Consider the following 13110-nt stretch of genomic DNA (forward strand, 5'->3'; position numbering starts at 1 on the left):
CAGAAAATGACAGAATGTCATTTGTCTGGTACAAACAGTCTTAAATAAAGGAACATTTTATATTTGATTTTAAGTAAGAAAATTATTTTCAAAAAAAAGCAAAGACAAACAAAACCCCCAATACTCAGGGTTAGTCCTCTGACTATGCCGAGAAAAGAGAGCACTGCTCTTGGCCTTAACGGAAATGTTTTCATAGAACTCCAAAATTTATGTTAAAATACCATCAGCATCACTGAAAAATGATTTTGTTTCTTGAAGTTGTTTAGTCAAATATAACTGAAGACCCATCACTAGCGTTAATTAGTCCAAGAATTTGGAACCTCTTCAACAAGCAGGGTCTTGATACTGTTGATCATAGGTTCAGATCTTTAAAAATTAACACATTTCCATGTTGGGATAAGAGTTCTTTAGGCAACAAAGTTAAAATTTACTTAAAGACACTAGTGAGCACAGATGACAATTCACTTCCAATGGCCAAAATTCCCTTAAAACTACAATCTTAGCTTACCCTTCCTTCTTAAATGTTTTGATTTACACATCCTTCAATGGAGCTGCAAACTGGAATTAAAAGGAAAGTTTCCTAATGCTTTTTCAAGGTATTCTTATAAATAAAAATACCCTTTTCCCAGTTTGGTGACATTCTAAGTCTCATGAAAACCATGACAGTTATTGCCCGTATCTGAAGAGTGACAGTTGTGCCATAGGACCACATATTTCGGAACACAATTAATGTTTGCTTGTGCTGGTAAACAAAACATGATTTGGAAAACACTAGTGAATGTAGTTCAAATATGCTGTACTTTTCTTTCTTTAAAACAGTATTAATGGTCACTTTAATTTGTATTGATTCTACACTAAAACCTCTTGTTTTTGCTTATGAGGTTAAAGATGTATTTAGCAGAGGCAATGTACTCCAGGAATAAAGGAAGGAAATCAGATGTCAAGAGAATAAATTATTATACCCATGACACATGTCAACAAGCTTTTTTGTGTTGCACTGCCTGCTTAAGAGAGAAAGAGCAGAAAATAAACATACAACCAATCAAAAAGGCTAGGCTTACTCATCATCTCAACTGATCCTAAAACCTGACAGTCCTTCAGTTGGATCCTAACAATGTAATTCTGCCTTGCTGAAGACATCACAGCCCCAGAGCAGTGATAGATGAGAAAGCCCAGTGCTTTTTTTTAATATTTGGAGATGTAAAAGATGCACTGCTGTCTCACTTCTCATCCTCTGTGCTTTAACATGAAACATGAGAGAAGCCATATTTAATTCATAAGTGAGAGAATGACTTTCTCCATTGCTTGCCAAATGAATAAACGAAGCCAACACAACATAAAACTAAAGGAGTAGGGAAAGTCCTAAACAAAGCTCAAGATAGAAATTAGTAATAGTGAGCATGGTAGAGAGGTTCATCAGAAGGGTCTCCTTAATTGGTGTCACTTGGTCTGATTTGTTTACTTATAGGAACAACTTGACTCATTGGTTGATGAGAACATCCCGGGGGCTTCACAAGAACGTCACATTTTCTTATGTTGAGTTTCTAAGCTATATTCTGAGCCCTCTTTGATATTACTGAAAATCTGGCTTTCAGTTTTTAGGAGCTGCCAAACAGAAAAAAAGTCACATGACAAAATGTATACATTTTCACTGACTATGATTTTGGGGAAAGAAAAAGCTGTCTCACACACACACACACACACACACACACCACCCCTATCTCTCTAGTGGATATTTGCATATTTTACTGTCAATAAATATTCATTTACATCCTGTGATTGCTTTGAGAAAAGGCAAAAAACTGATAAAATTCTTTTTGGAATGAGAGTCTTTGAAACGAAGTCCAGTTTCCAGGCCAGTGGTCTGACTGTCCCTTAAAGTTATTATTAGACTGAATTTGGGGGAAAACACTAGAAAAATGGCATTTACCTTTGAAATCAGTACTTAAGTCTGCTGTTATGTGAATAGTAAAAAAGGCCCTAGTGATCTATCAGGGCCATGATGCTCAGATTTTGGATGCTTATCAATAAACATATCTTCAAAATCTATCCCTAGAGATTTATAAAGACTTGTTGGTACCCATTGCAGTCTGTCTAGGTTCTGAGACTGTAACAGGGCCCCAATTTAAATAACTACTCTACTATTGTTTGGAAACAAGGGATCTCACATGCCATCCTTTGAGAGACCTCAGTTTTTTTTTTTAATAGCATCCTATCAGACACATCTGTAGTCCTTTTTTTTTTTTTTTTTTTTTTGGTTTTTACGAGACAGGGTTTCTCTGCATTGTTTCGGAGGGTATCGGTCTAGCCTGGCCTCGAACGCACAAAGATCCGCCTGCCTCTGCCTCCCGAGTGCTGGGATTAAAGGCGTGCGCCACCACCACCCGGCTCATCTGTAGTCCTTTTAATGCAAACTTTTCACAGTGCCTTTTATCTTGACATTCAACTTGATAATTTCCCCCAAATGAACCAAATGAAATAACAAGATACTCGTTCTGTTGTCAGGTTAATTGGGGTCCTTTGAGTCCTGGGGTGTCACTTTGGGGAAAATAATCAACCTAAGCCTCAATACCATCATTGGGAAAACAAGGACTGAAAAGCATTTTTTTTTTTAAAAACAGAGGCTGGATGAAGCTGTATCTGCAGTGACTGACAGCTGGGGAGCACTTGCTGTACAGCTATGTTTATTGTGTGGAAACTACCACCGTGAATACACATGTTCTTACAGCCTTGAAAGGTGTCTTATTTGGGTAAAGTAGAACTGTCAGTCTCCAGAGTCAAAAGGTACTTTGGAGTCCTTTATGTATCATGAGGAGCCCCTCCGTGCTGGGCAACACTTTGCTTTAAAGGATTCCCGGCACAATTTTATTAGAAAAATAAAAGTCCTATTAAGATAAGCTTGAAAACTATGAATGGATCCACTTGCACCCTAAAGGTGAGAAGAGGCCAGACTCATCTGTGTTCACACAGCAGGCATCATTGGCAGAACAAAGGTAGGTTGGCTTCCTCCAAAAGGATAATTAAAGGTGGAAATGTGCATAACTGTGGGTCTGATGCCGTGTAGGCTGGGAGTGAGAAGAAGTCTATAAAACAATAAAAAAGCACTGTTGTCTGCCCTTTTCCAGTCACTCAAAACCCTTTGCACATGGACAGTCTTCCTTTATGGATAAACTGTGTCCCAAATATTATACAGGGAATTGTCATTTTAGCAGGTATATCACATAGAGTAGTAAATTAGTAGTTGCAAGGCTCAATTATGATAAGATTCAGACTAATTTAAACAATAATTTATTTTTTTAATTTCATAAAAATATGGGATTTATTTGAAGAGGAAAACATTACTTTCTATGTCACCAAAATAAAACATTCACACTTTCTACAAGCTTTAAAAATCAGAGTGTTTAGGAAACAGCTCTCTAGATAACCAGAACTTGGTCTTACTTTGCTCACTGTCCTGCAAACCATCTGGCTATGAGTTAACCCATTTTGTTTAGACAAAAGGGAACCTGACTCAATAGACATTGATGACTGAAACCTTGCCTCGATTAGGACCACATCTCAGAACATGAATGAATCCCTATCCCACAGTGTGCAGATACAGCTCTGACAGGAGATGAAAATCTACAGAATTAAAACCAATCAGAGTACTGGGGTCTCCATCCCCAGTATGGGCATATGCTGTTTTCTGAACCAGAAGGAACCACCCACTTCTCCACTGAAGTTCTCATTATTCAAGTCTTAGTTTTGAGATCACTAACTGCCATTCCATCTCCCAAAAGTCAATTAAGGGACTACAGGATTTCTTTACAATTTTGAATTTGATTCCTGGAAACATTTGAGTAATGTTAGAGACTGTTCAAATCTCTATCTTTAATTACATTTTTACAATATCAATAAAATTATTCTTTGGAAAGAAACACCATGTATGTAAGGACTAATTCATTCTAAAGCTATATAAAATAAGATATAAAGAGAAAAACATGAGAAACAGTAATATTTACACATTTTAATATGCTTTTGTATTAATATTCAATATTTTTCCATGAATTGACTACTTAAAAACATTTTATAATCACATTCTAGATAAGTTTCATCTTCCTGATTCTTATTCTCCATTGGCTTAAGTTTTCATTTCCCCGTGTTCCATGAGATTTAAGTTTTACATTTTATTTCTCTATTTCAGTTTCAAAACCAAACTTATTATGAACAAATTAATTTGTTCAAAAAAACAACCTTCAAAGCCAGGCTGCTTTGGGGAACTAGGCGAGAGCCTATTTTAAACAGGAGGAATTATTCCCAGGTAAAATGGATCATCTTGGACATTCTTTTGGTAGCAAGCATTGATTGAAGAGAACATAGATTAATTTGCAAAGCTTGCTGGAGACAGCTGCCAATTGAAATCTCATTGTTGAAGTAAGACTTAAAAACATTTAGTTTGATTCCAGAATTGAAAGGAGCTGAATTCAGATCTTTGTCAAGTTTGAGTGAATACAAAATGAAATACAACAGTGAAAGCTACACACCCCAACACAATTGCAGTTGTGTTGAACTGTTGAAAATAACTTGTGACTTACTGGAAGACTTCATCTTTAGACCTCACAGGACAATGACCAGATTCCTGTCCTGTGGGGCAACCCTCCCCCCTGCCCTGCCCCAGAATGGTGGCATTTATCGAGCTGCAAGGCCACTGCCATGACTCTGCTTTCCATTCCCCAAGAACGGCAAAGATTCATAGTTTTATACGATGAATCTTAAAATCATTCAGAAAATATTCATAGGACAACAAGGTGAATAGAATTTCTTTTATAAAGCTTATTTCTTCCCTCTCCAGAGATGGAAATGAGAAGCTTAAAATTCTCCTTTTGAATCTAAATAGGGAAGTATCTTTTTTCCTCTAAGGTCCTTACTCTTAGTGTTTTGATTCTTGTGAGTAAAGAGGAAATGGGGTACTCCTGGCTGCTGGATGAGAGTGGCCCCTCTGCTCTGAGCAACTGTGCAAAAGTATTAACCAGTTCAGCTACAGAAAGTCTTGAAACTTTAAAAATCATGTTGCCTTTAATCTGATGGGTTAACAATCTCCGAGTTTGCTAAACTGCAGAGAAGGGGAGTGGGGTCAGCTAAAATGTCAACGTCCTCTGCACTCTTGGATATAATTTAATATACTTAAACTTTAAATATGAATTGCTTTTCCCTTTTTACACAAGTTATAAAAATAAGAGGCCCTGTTTACACAGTTTTCATTTTTATGAAATTTGCAATTTGAAAAAAAAGCTTTTTAAAAAGTGGTAATTAATGCTTCTCTTTGAATATGCTGTAACTTTAGAATCTTTTTTTTTTCTGAAATAGTTTCTGAATTTAACCCACTAAACTGAAGCTAGAAGTTTTCATTAGCACTAGAGGAGAGTTAAGTTTTTTTTTCCTTCTGGTTCCATTTAAGGTTCTTGATGTGTGACACCCCCTTTATGATAACTATCAACATTATATTTAAATTTTATATATTGACAAAATTCACTCTATCTCTGTAAGCATTGTGCCATTCAACAGTACTACTATTAAATTTACATACCACAATTTAAATTACATCCGTTTCAGGAATGGAAAATACTAAAACTCAAGTGTCTAAGTGCCTATACTGGAATGAAGGTACAGTTTACAAATACAATAATTACATTTTAAAACCATTAGCAATATTACACCTAGAAGTAAATACTGTAGAACTGATCATCATAGTACTGTGTGTGGGAAATCACTGCTGAAAGCCAGGACTTTCCAGTAGGTAGAACAACCCCAAGTATAGATAGAGGTTTGTTTTCATCAAACCAGATTGAAACCCATCTCTCATACAATAGTTCTCCAGGACATGGATCTTCCAAATCCTTGCATGAGATTTTATTAGTTATCTGCCAAGTATTTTCCTGAAAAACAAAATCACAGGTCAAAATGTTATCCATAATCATCATGGTACGATAATCTATTCTATCCCTCCTGGCCTACACCTCAGTATCAAACACTACATGTTTGGGGTGCTATACTCCTATAAAGTGGTGAGGTTTTCAGGTTTCTTAGTGCTCTACATCCATAGTCACCATTTCTGCTTTTGTAGACAATTTGCTGACAATTTTCTGGATCCTGCCCAGGTGGGTCAGGGATTTGTCCCTCAATATGAGAAGTTGTTCATATTTATTTCTGACTTAGTTTGTTTGAGAGAGAAAGGGATATAATTAATAATTGCATCAGAATAGCAAGTGTAAAAACCAGAACTCAGAAGAAGAAGAAGGAGGGAGCGGTAACATGTTTGCATCATATGTGGAAGGCTCCGGGTTTACTGCAGCAAGCCACTGACAAGGGTGATCACCTTATTATCAGGGAGGCCAGGCTCTTAGTTGTGCCACACTCAATTCCTGGGCAAACAGTGTATATCTGAAGACTAGATCTTTTATTTTCTCCCCCTTTCTCTCTTATTCTTTCTTCCATTGAGTGAGAGTGAGTACCTGTACCTTGGCAGATGTGGGAATTAGAGACAACTTGTAGGAATTGTTCTCTTCTTCCATCATCTGGTTCCAAGGAATCCAATTCAGGTTCTCAGGCTTGGTGGCAAGTACCTCCATTCATTGATCCAGCTCACCAGTTCAAAACTACACATATTCTTACTTTTTAAAATCATTGTATGTGTATACATGGTGTGTGTGTGTGTGTGTGTGTGTGTGTGTGTGTGTGTGTGTGTGTGTATGATGTAGCATGTGTGTGGAGGTCAGAGGACAACAGTGTTCCAAGTTCTTTGCTTTCACCTCTAAGTGGGTTTTCGGGACCTAATCAAGGTTGCCAGGCTTGTGTGGCAGGTACCTTTGATTTGTTGAGTCATCTGGCCACAGATAGGTTAAAGATCGCTTTTAAAGTTCAAGGGCAGATCTTCCTAGATCTCAGCTTAGCCTGACAATTCTAAAATTCAGAAAGTCCTGTTGTTGAACAAAAACCTTCCAAGGAATCTAATGCTACCATTACCATGCCTTAGGCATGTCATGCATTTTTATGCTCTTTCTCCTGCTTTAAAAAAATACATTTTCAGGAAGGAAAGAAAGTCAAACCCAAGTTTGTATTTTTAGGAGGCATCAGGACTTATCCCACTGGCTTTAATACACAGATCAACCATACTGGGATGGTGGCTCAGCCCAACATAAGAAACAGACCCAGCATATGCAGTCAGAGCCTTCCCACCTGGGTTTGCCAGATCTTTTTTGCTTCATTCAAATCTCGGTTTGCTTTCTAATGGGACATGGGGATAGGAATGAGGAAGCAGAAGGTGAGGAATCACACTTGGTTCCTGAATGAGAAGGGGTAGCAACATTATTTCTGCCAGTGAAACCAAAGCTACCCATTTACCTGCAGCAAACCTCTTCTTGATGAGTGAAAACCGGTACCCTGCTCCCACTAGCTCAATGTCACAGCCGGATAGTGTGCTTCCTTCGCTCGTGAACTGCACAACCAACGGGGAGGGTTTGCTTGGGCCATCAGATAACTGAAATCTTGCCAGTAAAGAACCTACGCCTTTAAAAGAAGAGCGTTATTGCAAGATGGCAGTCGTCAGTGTCATTTTGCACATAAATTTGAAATTGCATTTGAGATTAACTGTGCAAAGCTGGACAGCCTAGAGAGCAGCATATTCTTCAGTTACAAAATGATGGTGAGTAAAAACATCCTTGAATACTATGAGTAACTGGTTGAAATATGTCAGGAGAGTGGTACTTTAAAATTTGCACATGCCCTGAGGAGGGCTACATGCTTCTCATCTGGTGATCAACATTAGAGGAAAAAAAGACATCTATATGGGCTCTGATGCTGGATGGACACATGCCTCCTGAAGGACTCTTCCCTGCCACAAGGACAGTCTATGTATGGTGAGGTCTTGGTGGGACACCAAAGAGGAAGGTCCACTAAAAGTCACTTGCTTTTATGGACATTAATAACTAAACAAATGTTCTCCTTGTTTCTCAGGCTACATGGATTTGGGTTCATAGTTGGCTGTATAGGTTACCAAGTAGGTTATCTTAGATTTAAGTCTGTGATTACATTACCTCCGTTTTCTGACTTCTGGGAGATATCAGGAATTTTCCATAATATTCTTTGCTGCTCAGCATTCCTAAAAGTAAAACAAAGGGCCTTTCACATACTGAGGATTTGTCTAATAGATGCCACATTTCCAGATAGTGTTAATTAAAATAAAGTGGGTCTCAAAACGTTTAACTCTTCCTAACTACGTGCACAAATGTGCTCCCTTTTCCTTATTCTAACCAGTCACAGCAATGTGAGATAAACAGAGTGTGATACAGTGTTTTAAACACATCTATCCAGAAAATAGATGCAAAGTATTTGTTCATCACTTAGTTTAAGTAATTTCCATGGCAGTCACTGGCTACCTCACATTAATTTTAAAGAAGTATTCTTTATTTTGCAGTTACTAGTGGAAAAACTGATTCCTGTCCCCCACCCCTCTACCCCCAGCAGGACTGCTGAGGTCTCTTCCCACTGTAAACCTTGGTGCTAAAAGTCTGCAGTCCCTTAACCAGAAGGGGCCCTTTCATGGAGCAGAGAGGGAACAAGAAGTTGTTTTACCAAACTGCTGGAGGAAGCACAGCCTGGAGCTTGGTCACTCCTCCATCTATGGGGACCAGGAACTGCACATTGTTAAGGGCCACTGCGGTGGTCATGGCATCTGTGTTGTACTTATAATCTATGCGCAGGTCAGTGCTTGCAGGCTCACATCGCCAGTTCACTGCCAAGTTCAGAGGTGTGGACTGAATGCCCTGGGCTGACACCTTGAAAGGACAGGAGAGAGAAGGTATAAGTCTCAGCTGTTAATATAAAACCAAGCCAGAGGCTGTGATTGTCTCTTTGAGGAACAGATAGGAGGGAGAGGGGGAGTCGGGGGAGTGTGGGGGGAACAGGAGGGAGGGGGACTGAGATTGGAATGTAAAAAATAAATTTGCAAAAAGCAAATAACTGTAAATAAGTAACAAAAAACAACAAAAAGTTTCATTAGCATAATCATTGTATTATTTCTTAGCAAAAGTTTCTTTAGAAGTATTTAATGAGGCTATTACACTAGGAAAAAAAATCCAGGTTATTTATACCCAATCACTTAAAAGTATTAGAACACTTGTGCTCTTACCATGATTATGCTGATCTAACTTATTAATAATCTATGATATTTAAAAATAGATTTATCTATGTGCATATGCCTGTGCCTGTGTGCCTGTGCCTGTGCCTGTGTGCAGGAGCCAGCAGGAGCCAGAAGATGGCCTCTGAACTGGGTTTATGGGCCACCATGGAGTTGTGAGCTCATTGTGGGGCCTGGGAACTGAAGCCACGCCTTCTTCGAGAGCAGTAAGTGCTTTCAACAGCTTTTAACTAGCCTCAACTCTTATAATCATAATTAAGTATGCATGTGTGTTTTCAACTTCATTTTGGGGGCATGTTTCTATTATTTAAAAATAAAACACCTCACTTTGTATTTATGGGTGTATGATTAATAATCTCCTCACTAGTCCCCACATGATCCTTTAAGGCTTCAGTTTTTTTTATTACCACAGTACTTCCATAATATTAAAAGAAATGTTACTTTTATTTAACAGTAGTCTCTTTAGAATGTAAATTTGTAATGTGAAACAAGATAATCCTGACCACACAATAGGCTTACCTGATATTTGAGCATGTCCACATTATAATATGTAGCTTGGGGTTTTTGTTCAGAGACTTTCTTTAGGTGAGTCATCAAATTTGGCATGTTTACCCAGAATTCCTTGGTATTGGCATCATTTTGTGTATTATCACTATTAAGATCGAAAGAAAATCAGTGATTGAACAGCATCTCATTGACACCTCATCTGCACAAGAAGTGTCTCAGCAGATGGTCTCTGATTCCTCCATTGCCTATGATAATCAGAACACGAGAGCATCCCCAAGGTGGTTTTAGCACAGTGCAGTTTGGCGTGGTGTCCTGTAAGCCACCCAGTTCCCACAAGGAGGCTCTGCTGTGCTGCCGAACATTCCTGTGAGCTCCTGTCTATTAACCCAGCAGAATGACCACTGGGAGTTTTGAAGGGGTAACTATCTCCTCATCCATACTCAATAGGTCTCTTACTCTATCTCAGTTCTGCTTAATCAGCCAATGCAATTAAGGGGGAGAGATTTGAATTCCCTTTGAACTGACTTAACATAGTAATTTTCAGAAATTAACCAGTTAAAGTTAAAAGACTTGGGGGGTGCACACTTGTAACCCTGACTTTGAGTAGGTGGAGGAAAGAGGATCACAAGTTCAAGGCCAGCCTCTCCTACACAGTGAGAGTTTATATTGAAATGAAAACAAAACAAAACAAAAAACGTAAAGACCTGACCTAACTGAGAGGAATGTAGCTACACCATCATGCTCCTTTGTCAGTTCTCAGGGTTTTGTCCAAGAGCATCTAAATAAAAACCTGGATTCACAAAAAGAGAGCCTTGGAGTTTATGGTGATAGTCACAGTTACTTACGGTAGGACAGTAGAGTCTTGGCTCTCTAAAAACCTTAGCATTCCTGACAGCTGGGGCTCAGCAGCCTGTTTAATGACCACTTGCCTTATCTACACTGCAGCTGCTTCTTCATCCGTGATGAAGGACCAGCTGGATCCCATGGTGCTGGATGGTGCTATCTCATGGGGACAGGATGGCGAATGGACAAATAGATTGGAGATCTTTAATGGAAAGAATGGAGACTTTCCAGGAGAATGGCAAGGGAACATAATTTGCTTTGGGGATGGTTGATGGGGCTGAAGGTGGCAGGGGACGAACAGGGAGACAGAGGAGTTAAGAGGAAGTAGGAGCCATAGGAAGAATGGCAGGGCAGTGTTAGAAGATGGGGAAGTCAATGCACCAAGCCATGGTGTGGGGCAGGACTTCACTCATTATTGATGGGGGGGGGGAACTAATGAGGACAACAGACACATAGATTTTAGTAGATGCTCATAGCCAATTGCAACAAGTTGAGATTCTGTAACATGTGTCATGTGAGGCCACTGATCAGCTGTGAGCAAAGAGCAATCTCATAAAGGTCACTGGTTGTAAAAATGTATTGGAGCAGGGCCAGATTGGAGTCAGGGAAGGAAGCAATTGCCTGTACTACAGTCCTGGGACATGATGTTGGTACTAACTCAAGGAAAAATGCTGAAAAAGGAAGAGTGTGGGCACTTTACAGAGACTTTAGATAGAGTATCCACACTTTATGATGGGGAGGAAGTTGTCAAGAATGATTCCTTTTGTCACATCCACTACAAACCAGTACACACATGCACATGCCTAGTAAAGGCATTATTTCAGTTTTGAAATGAGGCAGTGTGCATATGCAGGAACAAATCCACATGATCCTCCCTGGTGTGATACCTGTCAACAATAACCATTATAGTAAAATCATGCTTCACCGGAAAGGTTTTCACATTTACGTGGGAGAATAGCTCACAGTTCCAATATTATTTCATTTAAAATGATGTTCATACAATAAGGTTTTCTATTATTGGGTTCATTGCCTACTGTTCTTATCAACTGTTTATTAGTAGCAAGTGAAACAGGCACTGTACATTGTCAGTGATACAGACTTTTCTTAAATGCCTCTTTAGCCCTGTTAGAAGCTGGCCACAAGAACACACAAATGCACACACAGCTACACATTCACACAGCGCCACACACAGAAAACTTGATAGCAAGCACACACCCCGGTGTCTGGGTGTCAAATCTACTACGTGCACATCTGCGTTGTGATGAATCAGCCACAGAGCAATTCTTGCAATGGAGTACTCCTTACCCACACACAGGGTGCCAAGACAACCATCTCTTTAAGATTGTATGTAGAATCATATTTACCAGCAAAGAAGTTGGGGGTTCGGCAGGACGTGCTCTAACCTGCTGGAATTTATCACCCGAAAAGTCAGAGCAGCTGGGGATGGGTTGTTGGCAAAGTGTCTGGTGATGCCAGCGGGGAAGGACAATACCATTTCTCCTGTAATCTTAACAATGCATCTGGAATACCAAACACATGAGAGGAAAGAGCAGAAACAGGTCAGTAAGCTGGGATGCTAAGCAGTGGTAGAATAGGAAGGGTTTGAATGATGAGAAACACCTGGAGTTAAAGGCAAGCAGCTGCAATTATGCTCCCAACCACCGAGTCATTTCTAGTTTACCTGAGAATTTGAGGGCTGATTATTTTAAAAAAGAACCTTTGTTGTAAAAAAAATATGTTTCTGTAACGGGTGGCAATTTCAAGAACTAGAAGTTTGAATTTATCTTTTGACTATCTGCTTTGGGGAGTAACATACCTCTCTACTAGAAAAAAGTGGCATGAAAATCTAGTGTGATCAGTGTTTTTTATGTATTCCAAGGTGAAGTTCTCATGTCCTACTTTATTAGTGATTTAATCCATTATTTTGCCTATTTTGTCACAATTAAATTAGCCACAGAAATTAAAGCACGGTAAGACGATAGTTCAGAAGGAAGAAGAATCATTTTAAAAGGCCTCATGGAGCTATGAAAATGATGTAGTCACTTATGATGTAAAATTCCATACATTTGAATGATATAAAATCAATACATAACCAAGATTTTTGTTTCCATTGTCCCCAAACATGTGTTCCTGCCCCTCTGTAATCCCTTTGGTCAGTTTTACGGCCCTTGATCCTAGGTTCCTGCTATGTGCTTTTATCATTCTTCATTGTTTTGCACTTTCTATAATATAATCTAATAGATATATGTTTGGGGGTTGGGTGAGACTTTGTTCACTAGAGGAATTATCTTCAGATTTGTCCACGTAGTTCTGTGCATCAGTAGTTCATTTATCTTTCTTTTGCTGAATGGACATAGCATATTTTAAAAATAATAAGTCAATTCACCAATTAAAGAATATTAGAGTTCTTTCCCATCTTCATCTGTTACAAAGGTGTGGTCAATGTAGGCAGAGATCTTTCCTGAGTGGGCGTGGCTCTAAGTTTCTTGCTAGGTCCGAGGGATCACTGGACCCTGTGTTGGGGATACCTTTAACTTTTAATGAAGTAGCCAACTACCTTTGTTTCTTTCTTTGCCCCACCACTC

The 13110-nt window shown here is 39.0% G+C and overlaps 1 protein-coding gene across 34 annotated transcripts in view; it reads right to left on the reverse strand.

Moving 5' to 3' along the window:
* Positions 1-3272: 3272 nt before the first annotated feature.
* The window catches only part of Sgip1 (SH3GL interacting endocytic adaptor 1), a 182980-nt gene continuing 173142 nt past the window's right edge, over positions 3273-13110 (reverse strand). For all 34 annotated transcript variants that reach the window (XM_021228436.2, XM_021228437.2, XM_040757083.1 and 31 more), the window contains 6 exons: positions 11890-12045; positions 9695-9827; positions 8611-8813; positions 8073-8137; positions 7381-7545; positions 3273-5915 (listed from right to left, as the gene is read on the reverse strand). In XM_021228436.2, coding sequence (XP_021084095.1) covers positions 5893-5915; positions 7381-7545; positions 8073-8137; positions 8611-8813; positions 9695-9827; positions 11890-12045 — 745 coding nt within the window. In that variant the 3' untranslated portion in view covers positions 3273-5892. The remainder of the gene's footprint in view (positions 5916-7380; positions 7546-8072; positions 8138-8610; positions 8814-9694; positions 9828-11889; positions 12046-13110) is intronic.

The sequence above is a fragment of the Mesocricetus auratus genome, unplaced genomic scaffold, assembly GCF_017639785.1.
Source record: "Mesocricetus auratus isolate SY011 unplaced genomic scaffold, BCM_Maur_2.0 Super-Scaffold_100014, whole genome shotgun sequence".
Taxonomy (NCBI): Eukaryota; Metazoa; Chordata; class Mammalia; order Rodentia; family Cricetidae; genus Mesocricetus; species Mesocricetus auratus.